At 47.0% G+C, this 14,675-nt stretch overlaps 2 protein-coding genes across 3 annotated transcripts; both read right to left on the bottom strand.

Moving 5' to 3' along the window:
* On the bottom strand, window positions 197-1,416 carry LOC8084017 (wound-induced protein 1). Its single transcript, XM_002465357.2, has one exon. The coding sequence runs from the start codon at window positions 1,031-1,033 to the stop codon at window positions 614-616; it is 420 nt and encodes a 139-aa protein (XP_002465402.1). The 5' UTR covers window positions 1,034-1,416; the 3' UTR covers window positions 197-613.
* Window positions 9,151-13,415, bottom strand: LOC8081111. Of its 2 annotated transcripts, none has more exons than XM_021456625.1 (2): window positions 12,974-13,415; window positions 9,151-11,117 (listed from the first exon to the last, which is right to left on the bottom strand). In XM_021456625.1, exon 2 carries the CDS (start codon window positions 11,036-11,038, stop codon window positions 9,314-9,316), a length of 1,725 nt encoding a protein of 574 aa, XP_021312300.1. In that variant the 5' UTR covers window positions 11,039-11,117; window positions 12,974-13,415; the 3' UTR covers window positions 9,151-9,313. The 2 variants fall into 2 exon arrangements, with proteins under 2 accessions (XP_021312300.1, XP_002465401.1); XM_002465356.2 differs by having other exon boundaries at window positions 9,151-11,111.

The raw sequence follows: 14,675 nt of genomic DNA, 5'->3' as shown, positions 1-14,675 counted from the left end.
CTCGTTCAATATCTTGGTCAAACTTTAAGATTTGTAGTCAAAATAAAATACGCAAAACTGGCAGAAGCCACCACCCTCCAAGGGACCCAATATTAGAACAAGTAGACGTAAGAAAGAACTTATTGTTCGTAAGATATATAGACTATAGAGAGAGACCTTTTGTGTAGGAAACAACAGGGGAAGAGACGCACGTTAATTAATTTCTTAACCCTCCAACTCATGCCACTTTTATTCAGCCACAACAATATACCAGCATCACATCCATCATCACACCATAACAGCAGACCATTACAGTAGCGGCAATGGCAGCGCGCACCATAAGCCATGACTTAACAAACTACAATTTCCACACACACAGACGACACAACAGGACACAAGCTAACTAGGTACAAGAATCCGGAACCTCACAGCACGGACCAGTTCAGTTCAGTCCATACGCATACGGAAACGTCATTACGTTTTCACTGACTGGCTCTGAGTACAGTACAGTACAGTACATACTACGACTAGTGCCGTTCCAGATTATTTCTGCGATAATAGTTTGGAACTTTAGGATTTTTATTATACGGTTATACTGGAGGGTAGCAGATGGATCTTGCGGTCTCAAGTCTCTTCAGATGGCGAGGACGAGGCCCGGCAGCGACTTGTGTGCGCTGTCGGCGCGGCGGCTCTGCCACAGGCACTTGGGCCCTGCAGCTGCCGAGGGGGAGGAGGAAGAAGAAGAAGACGCAGCGTCCTGTAGCTTAGGCAGAGCGCCTGCAATGTCAGCTTTCTTGGTGGAGGAGACGGCGCCGGAGCCGGAGAGGAGGGTGACGGTGAGGTCGGTGTTGAAGTACTCCCTGAGCTGGGTGATCACGCCGTCGGGCCCCACGGTCCAGGCGTGCACCCAGTAGAGCTGGCGCGCGTCGTCGGCGCCCTCGGCGATGACGGTGGACCCGAAGGCGTCGACGGAGCGCGGGGAGAAGACGAACCCGCCGCCGCCGCCGCGGTTCTGTTTGTCGCGCTGGTCCGCGCCGGTGAGGAGGCGCATCATGTGCTGGCGCGTGGGGGGCCCATGGAACCACCACTCGAGGTCGGGCGCCAGCAGCTCCTGCGCCCGGCGCGCGTCGCGGGCGTTGAGCGCCTCGTACAGACGCAGCACCAGGAAGCGGTTGCGCTGCTCCGCCGACTCCCCCCCGGCGAACGCCGCCGCCGCGTCCAGCTCCGCCGTCTCGTGCGGGCGCGGCGACGCCGCCGCTCCCTGACCTCGAGGGATAGCCAGCTCCTGCCGCGTCGTAGGCTCTCCGATCCGATCCGATCCGATCCTCTCCCCGCTCCGCTCGAGGCTGAGAGAAACTGTCGAGCTACTCTGCAACGGAAATGGGTGGAGACGAGGACGCCGTGGAGGTCTGCACGGTGTGTGGGCTGTGGTGAGGCGAGCGGGGTGGTTTATATAGAGGAAGCGCCGCGCCCGGCGCGGCTAAGCGCTAGATTAGCATTAGCATCTAGGTCCTCGCAATTTGGAGATTTGTGCTGTGAAAAACTCTGTTGTCCCTGGATCTCTGTCTCTGTCATCTTTGACCGGCGGACGTCGCAGTCTTGGGGGCTGAGATATCTTAAGATTTCAGGGGGGTGTTAACAGCGAAATGAGATCAGATATCGGGGACCAGCGTCAGCACAGGTGTCATGTTGGAGCGGTGCATGCTCATGGACCTGCTTTTGGTCTCCAGAGACTACTCTTGTTTACTCGAATTTGACTTGATTTTGATTCATTAATATAGGAGGAGGCTCCAGAACGACATGATAGCTTTCCTATGGAAAGTGTGTCTGCGGAACTAATGGTGTCCGCTACTTGGCGTTTTCAGAAATGACACTCGATGACTGCTTTACTCTGCCCATTCGTAGATTTAACTTTTAACAGCCTCTCTTTCAAATTACAAAGCGTTTTGGTCTTAATATGTATCTAGACACAAAAGTACATCTAGATGCATACAGAATTTATGTATTTGGAATGACGAATTTGTTAATTGAATCGAAACAGCCGAGCGATATCAGGAGAAAAGCAGGCAGAGGAACTGAAGAAACGGATCCTTCTCCTTTTGTTTTGTTTTGCCCCCACGAAACAGCGCGGCAGCAGCGCATGACTCATGAGCGGGCGAGCACATCTCGGGGCGTTCGCTTCGGTGTAGGCGCATCCCCATCCCGGGCCACGGTCTCCCTGCCCCTCCGGACTCGGGACTCGGCCCCCGGCACAGAGCCGTGCGGAATGGGCCGTGGCGTCAGAGTGCGCGAGCACTGGCGCTCGGCGACGACGGCAACTCTGGCAACTTTTTCCCATGTAGCGGCGTGGGCGTGGCAGCAGACGTGGGCGTTGTCAGTTGTCACCGCTCGTATTGTCTCCATCTGGGGGCGAGGCGATCGGGGGAGGGCTGCTCCGTGCCGTGTGCGTGTCCCCGGAACCCTGTACCGGTCGAGAGCACTGCACTGCACTGCACCGCCGGGCGCCCGCGCGCACAAGCCACCAATGAATCATATCTTTGTTTGCGTTGGCACCATCCTTCTCGATATACAATGGTTGGTTGGTGCGTCATGCGTGTGCATGCTCCTGCAAATTTCCTTTTCTTTAGCCTTTAGGACCACCATGAGTCTAACACGAGGGATGACCGAATCAAAGCTCAACAGTATAAGCACACATACTTCGTATCACCATGAGTCTACCTAGAGCATGCCCAATGTAGCCGGCTTCATTCATGCCTCCGAGCAAGCGTTGGATGCCATTATGTATATAAATTAGGTGCTCTTCAGTTGGAAGTGTAGCTTGCAGAGATTACCATAGTTATTATGACTCATGGGGAAAGATAGCGTGGGAACCTCAAGATGAAAGTGATAGGTGTGAGAGAAACTGAAAAAGGAAAAATATTCTCTTAGGGGATCACAAAGCAAAGTACTATGACTTGCAACATGTGAATAGTAGTCCTAAATAGCCGTCCTACTTGGTGTGAATCTTTTTTGCTCAGACTAACACTCATATATGCATGTGTTCTGCATGGTCTTAAGTTGAACCCTATTTGAATCATAGAGGAATTATAAGAATCTAAAAAGTAGATAGAGATTTCGAGAATCTATATTTTAGATAGGAATCGTTTTTATATAAGATGAATGTCTAAAATACCCTTCAGATAGTTCTGTGGATAAGTTGAAGAAAGGGCAAAATTGTCTTTTTCACTCCCCAAGAAGCTCTTAGAGAAGGGATACTAAATTATTGCTTTGAATTGCTGGAATACATAGTAGAATTTCCTAAAAGCCTTCATGTTTGGATCATACTCTGTTTTTTTTTTCATCCGGGCTATAAAATCTCAATCGGATCCAAACGGTACAATACGTTTTAGCATATACTTAGACATTGTGTATGTAAGTATATAGCAAAAACTATGTATCTAAAAAAGCTATATAATTTAGAACGGGGGAGTAGCAGGTTATAGTTTCACAGACAAAGCAAATGGATGCCGTAACGTGAATCAGTTATCCGACCTGGAATCCATTAGCGACGACGCGTCACTGCATTTGTAGCAGTACCGGTCACAAACTCACAACATCATATCACTCTTTGTGTAACATTAGGCATATGGCACATCACATCCACAGCAAAACAGCGACTGCTGCTGAAGCGAACATACTAGATCAAGCTGTTCTTCCACCTACTCCTACAGCTACAAGGAATCCTATATTCCTCGGCCATGCTGCGATGGATCCATGGATGCGAGCGCAGACAAGAGATCTTTCGGAAAATAAAGCGCTTGTTGCTTGCTGTGTGAGGGTAGACACCGATGGGACACAAATGGTAAAAAAATTAAAGCCGGGGCGATGCGGCAATGCCACATGCCCCGGTATCTGCAGAGGTAAGAGCATCTCCAACCATTATGCATTTGAAGTTATGCATTTTAGGCAAATTGCAAACCCCCATATGAAAATAGCAAGGCTAAAATCGGGTGATCTCCAACCGGTTATGCAAAATGCCAAGTCCATCATCTTTTTTTTCCCGAAAATTTTGTTTCGCGGCACTCCTTCCCGCGCGGCCAATCGATCCCGCGCCAAACAGCCCGTCTTCGTCTCCCGTTCACCAATTCCCGCGCCAAACAGCCGCGCAGTACCGATCGTGAGCTGCGCAGTTCGTCGTTCCCGTTCGCAGTACCGATCTCCCGTTCCGTTAGTTCCCGTTCACCGTACCAGTTCGTCGTCTGTTGGCCATCAGTTCGTCGTCGTACAGGTACTGCGATCGGCGTCTGTTGGCCATCAGTACCAATCCCATGATCCAATCCCTAAGCCGCCAAAAGCAGCCCAACCCCCAAGCCGCCAACAGCAAAACCCTAAATATCGCATTGATGAAGAATGCGTACCTGGCCGGCGTTGATGAGGAAGGCGTCGTAGATTCGTCCTATCGCGCGCTGCGTCGTCCTATTGTGCGCTGCTTCGTCCAAACGCGCGCGCGAAGCTGGCGAAGGAAGACGTGCGATGCTTCTCTCCTATCGCGCGAAGTGGTGGCGGCGCGAAGGGAAACCGCGCGAAGGGAAGAAAAAAGCCCGCGAGGTGGAACCGAGAATCCCGTGATCTCTATTTGCATAGCCGGACTCCTTTGGCATATATGCTAAGTTTCCCCCTCCAAATGCATAGCTATGTAAAATGCAAAGTCCAAATGCATAACGATTGGAGGGGTTTTTTTGGAGTTTTATGCATTTTGGTAAATGCCAAGTCCATTTGCATAATGGTTGGAGTGCTCTAAGTGCGCATTATTATTGGCGCTAATTTAACAACCCGCAGATACTTTGGCTACTACATTATCCAGAAAAAAGTAAACTTGGACATACACATCAGCTGCGCAGCTCATGTTCCCGGTTCCCCACCTCGTCAAAAGCCAGATTACCCATTTGCCTGCCAGTTACCAAGGACGGGGAAGCTCGTGGAAAGCCGGAAAGTAATTAGGTCCGCGATCGAGAGACGCTGCTGTCACTGTCAGCTCACCGAGGTCCATGCCATCCATTATGCACCACTCGCTGTCAGCAATTAGGTCAAGCTCGCTTTCAATTTTTGTTTGATTTGAGCTGAATGAATCGCGCGCGCGTCTCGTCTGCAATGCAATGTGGCCCGTCAGCGCCTCCATTAGCCAGGGTCACCACGCACCACCACGCACGCACGGCGTCGTAATGTAATGGCCTCCTGCCCGTTTGCCGTTGCTCAATATATAACGCGACCTCTGCGGCCACTCAATATATTTCGCGGCATGTCACCACGGCGGTCGGCGCCTCGCCCAAAAGCAGCTCTCAGCACCAGCAGCAGTTCAGGTTATCCACATATCCTGATCGGCGTCGCCGCCCTCCCCGTCCCCAGCCACCAACCACCAACAACGATCTCGGTGCCTGCGTTTGGGCTCTGTATTCCACTACAACTCTACTACTTGCTCCAGCTCCACCAGCCAACAAAGACAAGGAGTGGAGTGGATGCGTTCTCGTCACAGTTAAAAATGGCGATCATGGCTGTGTAATTTTGCCCCGTGGTGGCAAGAGGAGGTTTGGACAATAGTCTCTGCCAAATCGGTCGGGTTGCCGGCAATTGCGTCGCGTGCGTCGTGGCAGTGTGCACGTATTCAATTCGGATGGTCGGTGACGTCGGTGTACAAGTCATCGAATAGAGACACCGTCCATTTTGACTTAGGACCCGAGTATGTCCAGGCAGTTAATTTACACCTTTGTGCTGCATTTCTCCATTTCGCTACGGAGTCCATTAGCATGGACTTGATCTTTTCTTTTTGAAAAAGCCAGCGGAGACTTGGACTTCCTGAGTGGTAGCAGCATTTATTGTGCCAAAGAAAAAAGGTAACAAGTGGTTTCTTCAATTTCTTTGGTCATCTATAGACATCTCTTTCTCCACGCAGGCAACGACGGCAACGTTTGGGCCTGCTTTGGTTTATGTACCGGCACACCCGGCAGTCTAGGCCATTCTACGCTGGCTATCTTTTTCTCTGTTACAGGCCAAACTATTTCCATATGGGCTTCTTTAGTGGCAGGGAAGTTAGCATTTATTATACTTTTATACCTAATAATAAAGAGACGAAAATTTAGATTTATTTTTTTATCTATCCATTTATTTGGTCCATCTTTCATTAACTATCGGATAATGAAGAGTCTTTTCCGTCCAAACATACCATGCTCAGATAAGTTAGAATAGCTTTGTCTAGCGTAATATGGACTTCGATTCTAAAACGTATTGGGTCAGAAGCTAAAACTCTATATTCCTATATTTTTTAAATATTTATATTAAAAATAGAAAAGAGAAAAAAGTGACAGAAAACATATTGCGTCAAAAACTTGAACTCTACATTCCTATATTTTAAAATATTTATATTGAAAATTAGAAAATAAAAAAATGATGGACTAAAAATCAATCGGACAAAAAATGGAAAAAAAGCAACGGAAGAAAAAAAAGACAAAAAAAAACTTCTGTACGCTAATTAAGAAAATGGAAAAATGGATAGGGTGTGCATATAAGAAAAAAGAATCCTGGAGCACTATATCTCATGCCAGCCAATAGTGACATGTTTGTCTAAATAATAATAAGCCGCCAATAAAGAAAAAAAGAAAAAAAATACTAACAAAAAACTCTTTAAAGATATCATAGGTAATTCAGATAGTTAGGAATCCTAATCCAAATCTCAATAGATTTCTTTGATCATGAGTATGTTAATACGAATACTAATGAACAAATAGAAAAGGATAAAATAGAAATTAAGAAAACTTCTCTTGTCCAACTCAGTTCGCCTTTGAATATTAAATTGTGGAAAGTTCTTTGTCTAGCTCTATTTGTTTCCGTGGCTTCTTCAACTCTTATTTTATTATTTTCAGTATCTTTTTTCATCTTTTGGAGTAAGACTCTCGCCTCTAGCCCTTTTGTTTACTATAACACAAATGGACTCATCGTCATGGGTCGGCGTGACTATATCACATATGGACTCGTTATCATGGATCGCTCTAGCCTACAAACAGGAACAGGTCCTGATTTCGCCATGCCCCATTTTCTTGACAAACATGTACATTGTGGCCCCTTATTGTCCTCATATGCTCACATATGCATGGGGACGGTACGAGCATACATGCAAAAAGGATATGCCATCAATTTTTTTTACCCATGCTTTTTGTTTTTCTATTTTTGTCTTTATGTATAAAACAAATAATAAATATACTTATCTTTTATTAATAAATAAATATTATTACCGCTAAGTTATTGATATAGTTTTGATTATGAACAAAACTTTTTTTTGTTAGAACCCAGATCGACCATTTATCTATTTAATTAAATAATGAGAAAATTCTGAACAAGTTATACGTAAGTACCAGTGCAATCCTCGACAAAGGTTATAGCCTAATTTAAACTATGGATGTTATCAAATCTTTCTATCAAAGTATTTTTCTTTAGATATGGATTTAATAGGATATTATCATATTATTGCTAATACTAATTGATATTATGTATTTCGTGCTCATCAAAACAAATTATAAACTTTAATTTTATATGGAAAGAATAAAACATAAATAAATATGTAATATTTCTATAATATTGGTTTTTTTTCATTTGCAACGTATGGATATCTTTGCTACTCCCTCCATTCTAAATTATAAGTCATTACAAGAATCTTGGAGAGTCAAACTATCTCAAGTTTGACTAAATTTATATGGTAATATAATAATATTGATGGTGTTAACTTAGGGCACTCACAATGCAAGACTCTATCACAGAGTCCAAGACAATTAATTACATATTATTTATGATATTTTGCTGATGTGGCAGCATATTTATTGAAGAAAGAGGTAGAAAAAACAAGACTCTAAGTCTTATTTAGACTCTAAGTCCATATTGTTCGAGGTAATAAATAACTTTAGACTCTATGATAGAGTTTGCATTGTGAGTGCCCTTAGTATCCTTACATTGTTCATTAATTATATTTTTATGTATCCTTACATTGTTCATTAATTATATTTTTATATTATACTTATTTAAATCTTTGTAATCCTCCTATAATTTTGGTTAAATTTGAGATGCTTTGACTCTCCAACATTTTTGAAATGACTTATAATTTGGGATGGAGGGAGTAGTAAAGAAAAATGTAAGAAGTGGTTTCTTCAACTTCTCTACTCAATCATCTAGACATCGCTTTCTCCACGGACGCAGTCAACTTTGTTTTTACGCATCGGCAGGCTAGCCCAACTAGTTTTTTCTGTTAGGCCCAAACAAAGGCCCAACTTATATTGTCATATGGGCCTCCGTTCTTACAATGAGAGGGAAACCGTGCTCGCTGCTGCATGCCACACCGTAGGTGTTGCTCCAACGGCGCCCGCCATTTTCCATTACAGAGTCTGATTCGAAGGGAGATCATGCTAAACGACGCCGCAGCCTTTTTGTTTTTGTCAATCAGGTCCGTGATTATGTGAAGCTATGATCACAGATTTCGTAATTCGTTTGGAGCATACGGTGAGCCGGATCATCCAGTCCACTCATCCTGAGGACAACCTTGTTTGGATCTGCATTTGGAGGATGCGGATAGTTATTAGGGTCCTTCGAACCAGTTGGACAGAACATCTAGCTGAGATCTGTTATCCAGTTGGAATCATCCGTTAGTTTCAGATTCAGACCATCCAGGTTTTCCAAACTATTTTCTTCGTCTTCCTGTAGTTCATTTTCTTGTTTGCTTCCGCATTGTTCCTGTGATCTTGTCCAGGAGTATATCCGATTTGTTGGCAAACCACTGGAAGAGGTTCACGGGTTAATTTCAGGATTTTTAGACCAAGTGTTTTCTTGTCCCGTGAAGAGATGGTTAAGACTCTCATTCAGCCTCTCTCGTTCTTATGGTCCCTGGCATTGGCAACTTGATGATGTATAAAAGGTGTGGATTTGGAATGGTGATACGTAGAAACTTTTCACAAAAAGAAAAGAAAAGAAAAATGGTGATAGCATGATTGGAGAACAGAAGAGGAAAAATCATGGCCGATCCTTAAACTTGCCGTGAGCTATCATCTGGGTCCCTATATTTTAAATCTGTAGTTTTTAGGTCTCTAAACTTGATTTCAGGTCTCGTCTGGGTCCAAACGAATCTTCACTTATTCATTATGTTGACATGGCTTGAATGAAAAATAAAACTTATATGTATACGAAGAGAACTACAGAAGTAGCTAATTCCCAAAATGACTCTACACTAGTATTATGGTACACAGTACACAGCTGCAATATAGTAGGTACTATATATACCGTTGGAGTACAAAGGTGGAGTGCATGCCTACAGTCGGTCCTAGTCTTCTCGCTCCGTTTGCATCAGTGGAGGCAGCGGTGGCCTCATGGGGTGGTACGTGGCCGACCTCTCCATGACAGCGGCTTGGACCGTCCCAGGTCCCAGCGGACTCGTCAACCCGCCGCCGCGCGCCGCGTCGTCCAGCAAGGGCGGGCACGACATGCTCCGTGTGTGCGTCGTGGTGGACGCCTCGCGCGGGAGCGGCACAAGCACGGGGCGGCCCTCCCCGTTGCGCGCGCCCACGACGGCCACGAACCGGTCGTCCTCCACGTCGTAGAAGTTGGCGGTGCGCACCTCCTGCGCCAGCGCGCAGGTCCAGCAGAAGAGCCACTTGGCGCAGTCGGCCACGGCCGCGCTGCCGCACCACCACCACCACCACCTGGCGGAGGAGCGCCCGCCCGGGAGCTTGTAGCGCTTCCGCATCTGGGACCGCCAGAACCCGCCGTAGAGGAAGCCGCAGAAGCCCAGGAGCACGCCCACGCCCACCACCGTGGCGCGGATGTCGTCGTCGTGGATGTTCAGCGCCGTCACGCTGAAGATGAGGAACGGCGCCACGCACAGCAGGATGAAGGTGAAGGCGTGCACGTACATGTTGCCGAACCCGAGGCGCTCCATGTTCCAGCCGAACACGCAGAAGGTGCACGTCGCCGACAGCGCGCACACCGTCCCGTCGTCGCAGCAGTCGAACAGCCCGCCGCTCCACTCCGGGCTGCTCACCACCACGCGACGGTTGTATATCTTGATCTCCACGTCGCCGTTCTCGGCACGGCTGCTGTGGTCCTGCGCCGCAGCAGCGCCTTCAGCCGCCGCCGCCGCCGTCGACTCCTCCGCGTCGGGCTCCTTCCGTCCAAGCGGGCTGTATGCGGTGTAGAGGCCGGCGATGACGGGGCTCCCCGTGCCGAGGCCGTAGCCGATGTTGAGCGCCCAGTCCGGGCGGTCCTTGCTCGTGTAGCTCCAGAACAGGGCGCAGCAGTAGTACTGGGCGAAGCAGGTGACGTGCAGCAAGATGACCACGACGAACATGTGCGCTCGGTCGTGCGGGCGCGCGGCGCCGTCCTTGCAGTACACCTTCCTGATCTCCTCGCGGTCGCCGTCGGGGCGCCACCGGAGGAGCAGCACCAGGTGGTGGAAGATCTTGGGGTGCTGGTACAGGCACATGATGGTGAAGAGCGCGTTGAGGATCTGGTTGATCACCTCCGTCCACTTCTTGCGCCGCTCGTCGTCGGGGATGGCGTCGTCGAGCATGCCCGTCATGAGCATTAAGAGCAGCAGCAAACCCGCGGCCACGAACGCCAGCCAGATGATCATCGCGAAGTTCTCGGGCTTCCTGCACCAGCTCACCGCGTAGGTCCACAGCTTGGCCCACTTGATCTTCCGCACGAACGGCACGCGGAACCGCCTCCGCGGGCGGCGGCGCCCGCCGCTGTCGCCGTCGCCGTCGTCTGAGTCAACCGACTCCTGGTTGTTGCTCCTCCTCCGGCGGAGGCGGCCGACGAAGGTGGAGCGGAGGAACCAGTCCTTGGATGGGTGGGCGCGAAGGAAGTCCAAGAACCGCCGCTTGCGCCGGCTCTTGCTCAGCGCGCCCTGCTCCACTGACGGGATGTAGATATCGATGGGGATGAAGTCGATCAGCCTCATTGTCCCGGACGGCATGTCAGGCTCGCCGTGGCCGACGACCTCGATGATCTCATGCCCGTCGAAGCTGCCATTCGCGTTCGGAGGCATCTCTGTCGAACTCCTCTGCCAGACGGTAGCAGTGCTGCCTCGAGATTTCAGAGCATGGCGTCGTATGCGCTATCTGCAACTGCAAAAAGTCATTCAGATACAAGTGAGAAGCTAAATCTGAATGGTAATAAACTACAAAAGGTTGTCAACAGTCGCACAGCAGCACAACCATAATGACCAAGTCACCGCCTTCGACCTTGACTAACTGTTCCTTTGATTTCTTTGAATGCTGATTCTGTGATTCAGCAGGGTCAAACATGGTTGGCCTACCCTTTTTTCCCACTACGTCGGAGTCGTTGCTACAGTATATATCTATCTATGGTCCGACCCGTGTACAGTTCTGCTTCAGACATGTAGCGCTCCATATTTGATCTGTACAGTGAAAAATTTCATGGATGCAACATGCAAGGGCCATGACGGTGCCATGCATGACCTGGAAGGAAGGAATGTACTGCAATTTCATTTACTGAGATAGTACAGAATAGGGTGCAGTTCGGCAAACCGAATTACAAATTTCAATGCCGGCTTTGGACCACGGCGCATCGTGGCACACAGCCCAGGGTGCAACAACAGCCGTGGCCTGAAGAAGCTCTGAACTCTGTCTGAAGGTACAAGGGAGAACCTAGCTGATGCATCAAGATTCATGAAGCATCCACGGCTCCGGCCGGGGGGCTGTTTGCTTTATATTGCCCTTGTTTGGATATCGCATCAATGCACATGGATTAGGGCATATTAGAGCGAAAATATGGATTGAGGTGAATAGCATTCAAATAAAGCATAGTGGGATTCCTGCCTGGTGCATGCAGGCAGCTCTCCCAGTGCTGGATGAGGCTGCCTGGCTGAGCTGACGTGAGATGGCTAAGCCGCGTCACTTGCAGCAAAGCTACCTTCATGTAAATTTTTATTTCTCACTCTTTTCGGTTATATATACGACGACGCGAAAGCAGCTTTGGTCTGCCACAAAAGAACGCATAGAACAGGTGTTGACAGTATGAATGGCCAAAAGTTTAACGATTTGGTTGCTGTCATCCATGTTACTTAGCTAAATGTCACCATGCACACGGATCTCAGCTAGCGTGGCCGCGTGGGTGGCTGAATGAATCTACTAGGCGGCCTAGCTAGCGCTTTTGTTTGGCAAGCAATGGGGCGTCACTATCGCAGTATCGCTTGAGGTACGGTGGCCAGTTAACAACATTCTGTGGAATTGCTTTTTTCTTTAAAAAAAACGCGGGTGGAAAGGGAGCCATGAAAGAAGAGGGCAAAGCTGAATCCAACAGCGAACGCACGTCGCTCTGCCGATTGCCGAAGATCTCACGCTACTATACGGATGTGCCCCTTCAAATCATTGAGTGGAATGGTCTGACAGGGTTATGCTAGATTTGTTTGGTTCCTTCACTCAAATCACGGCACAAACGTTTATGAAACTGATTAATCATCCCGTCCTTTATTAAAATAAAAAGTACCGGAGTGATCAAAATTTGTCTCAAATACGCCATTCCAAGAGAATTAACTCTCGTGCTCATTTATTAACATTTATATAGACCAGTCACATACTTACATACCATTAATTAGTGTCTAATTTCAACCCAACTATTAAGCTTATAAAATACTATGATAATCACGATATCTATCCACGATTAAAGGATGAGGAAGACTGCATACTTGGCTTACTACGTAATCTGTTCTAGATTTCTACTATAGAATATATATTGTATATTTCAAGACTGGCCGAGTAGAAAAACTAACTAGTGTTAAGGGGGTTATGGAACTTCCAGATACTCATAAATCCATCGCGAGAAGTCAAAAGAAGACGTCAAACGTTGCCAGCTTCAGCTGAAACTGCAAAGAGAACCCAACCATATTTCTACCAGCCCAGCAGAAATTCAGAGTTGGAGTTGGATCAAAACAAAGCAGGAAGGGAATAAGCACACACACCTGAGCTCGATCAGCACCTCATCCCCGCCGCGTCCTCGTCGCGATGCCCGGAATCTAGACGCGCTCAAAGATCTTTTCTGGTGTCCCAGTAGAGTAGACTTCTCTTCTCAGCTTTAACAAGAGCAAAACTTCCGTCTTGTTTGGCTCTCGGCAAAAGGCACCACCGCTGACAGACTCTCCGGATCGCGGCTTATACGCGCGCAGCAGCTGCTGCCCGCGCCGGGTGGGTTCGGATGCCGGAGGCAGGTGAGGTCGACGGGCCGGGGCGCAGCTCCAGCCTCCAGCTATGCTCCCGTCCCGTGCCTCGCGGGGCGAGTCTCGGTTCTTGGCCGCAGTCCGCGAGGGAGGTCAAGCCTCTCTTCCTGTTGAGAGGGGAGCTTGCTTTGCTTGCCCGGGGGAGGGGGAGTCAGCCAGTCAGGCAGTCAGAGTCAGCATTGGCGGGTCAGGGATAGGGAAATTTGGAAAAGAAAAAGAGCGAGCGAGCAGCTGGTGGCCTACGTACAGGTACAGGGGAATTAACGGGGAAAAGCTCCTGATTCCGCGGTTTGGTTGTAGTTTCAGGTCATTGATCAGACGGCCCACGATAGCTTGAGTGTTCGGCGCATGCCGCGCAATAGATTTTCGATTACAAATCTCAAAAAAAAAAAAGATTTTCGATTACACAGAAAAGATTTCCTGAATAAATAAATTATTATAGTGCCAAATTGCAAGCTAGTAGGTGTTCGTTTCCACAAAATTCCAAAACCAAACTAATGCTATGCAGGCTAAATGCTAAGGAAAATAGAGATGGATGTGCATGAAGGAGGGAAGACGACATACACAGGTGGCAGCTTATTAAATCTGTGCATGACGCAGAGACAGCCATGGATGCATTCGTATCAGTATATCCCTAGGCTAGATTCTCCGAAGTCAAGCATTAGAAATTCAGTGTTTGATACCTATAGCAAAAAAAAATTACTTACCTAAGCATCCTCTATTCATTTCAGACACGATATGCATATTCTCTATCCGATTGTGATAAACTTAGGCCTTGTTTACTTTCCAAAAATTTTATAAAATTTTTTAAGATTCTCCTTCACATCGAATCTTATGGCACATATATAGAGTATTAAATATAGATAAAAAATTAACTAATTGCACAATTTATCTGTAATTTACGAAACGAATTTTTTGAGTCTAGTTAGCTCATAATTAGACAATATTTGTCAAATACAAACGAAAATACTACAATATCTATTTTGCAAAAAAAAAATGCAACTAAACAAGGCCTTATCCTCATGTATCTCATTATGCATCCGGTTGACTTATTATTAGTTAAAATTATGCAAATGTACGTGTGTTTCCAAGTGTTGTTGCCATTCTAAATGACATATTCCCTTAGTCCCTAGATAACTAACATCTTTGATGAACATACTACAAGTTTGACTCAAATTATAAAAAATATGTGCAAAATTTGTGTCTCCAAATTAATTTGTTAAAAAAGTAGATTCAAACATCTTTTCAATAATAATAATTATGTATAATAATATTAATATTTTTAATATATATTTAGTCAAAGTTGTTTCTTAGGAAGTGAAAACGATAGATATTTAGGGATAGAGGGAGTAGTTTTTTTTATCCAAGCGACAATTCTCTATCAAGTTACAAAGCTACTTCTAGACAGCTTAGAACAAGTACAATAACAGAATGTAAGTAAACTGAA

The sequence above is a fragment of the Sorghum bicolor genome, chromosome 1 (genome assembly GCF_000003195.3).
Source record: "Sorghum bicolor cultivar BTx623 chromosome 1, Sorghum_bicolor_NCBIv3, whole genome shotgun sequence".
Lineage (NCBI taxonomy): Eukaryota > Viridiplantae > Streptophyta > Magnoliopsida > Poales > Poaceae > Sorghum > Sorghum bicolor.
The sequence above is the reverse complement of the archived record's forward strand: the minus strand, read 5'-3'. Positions and strand labels throughout refer to the sequence as shown.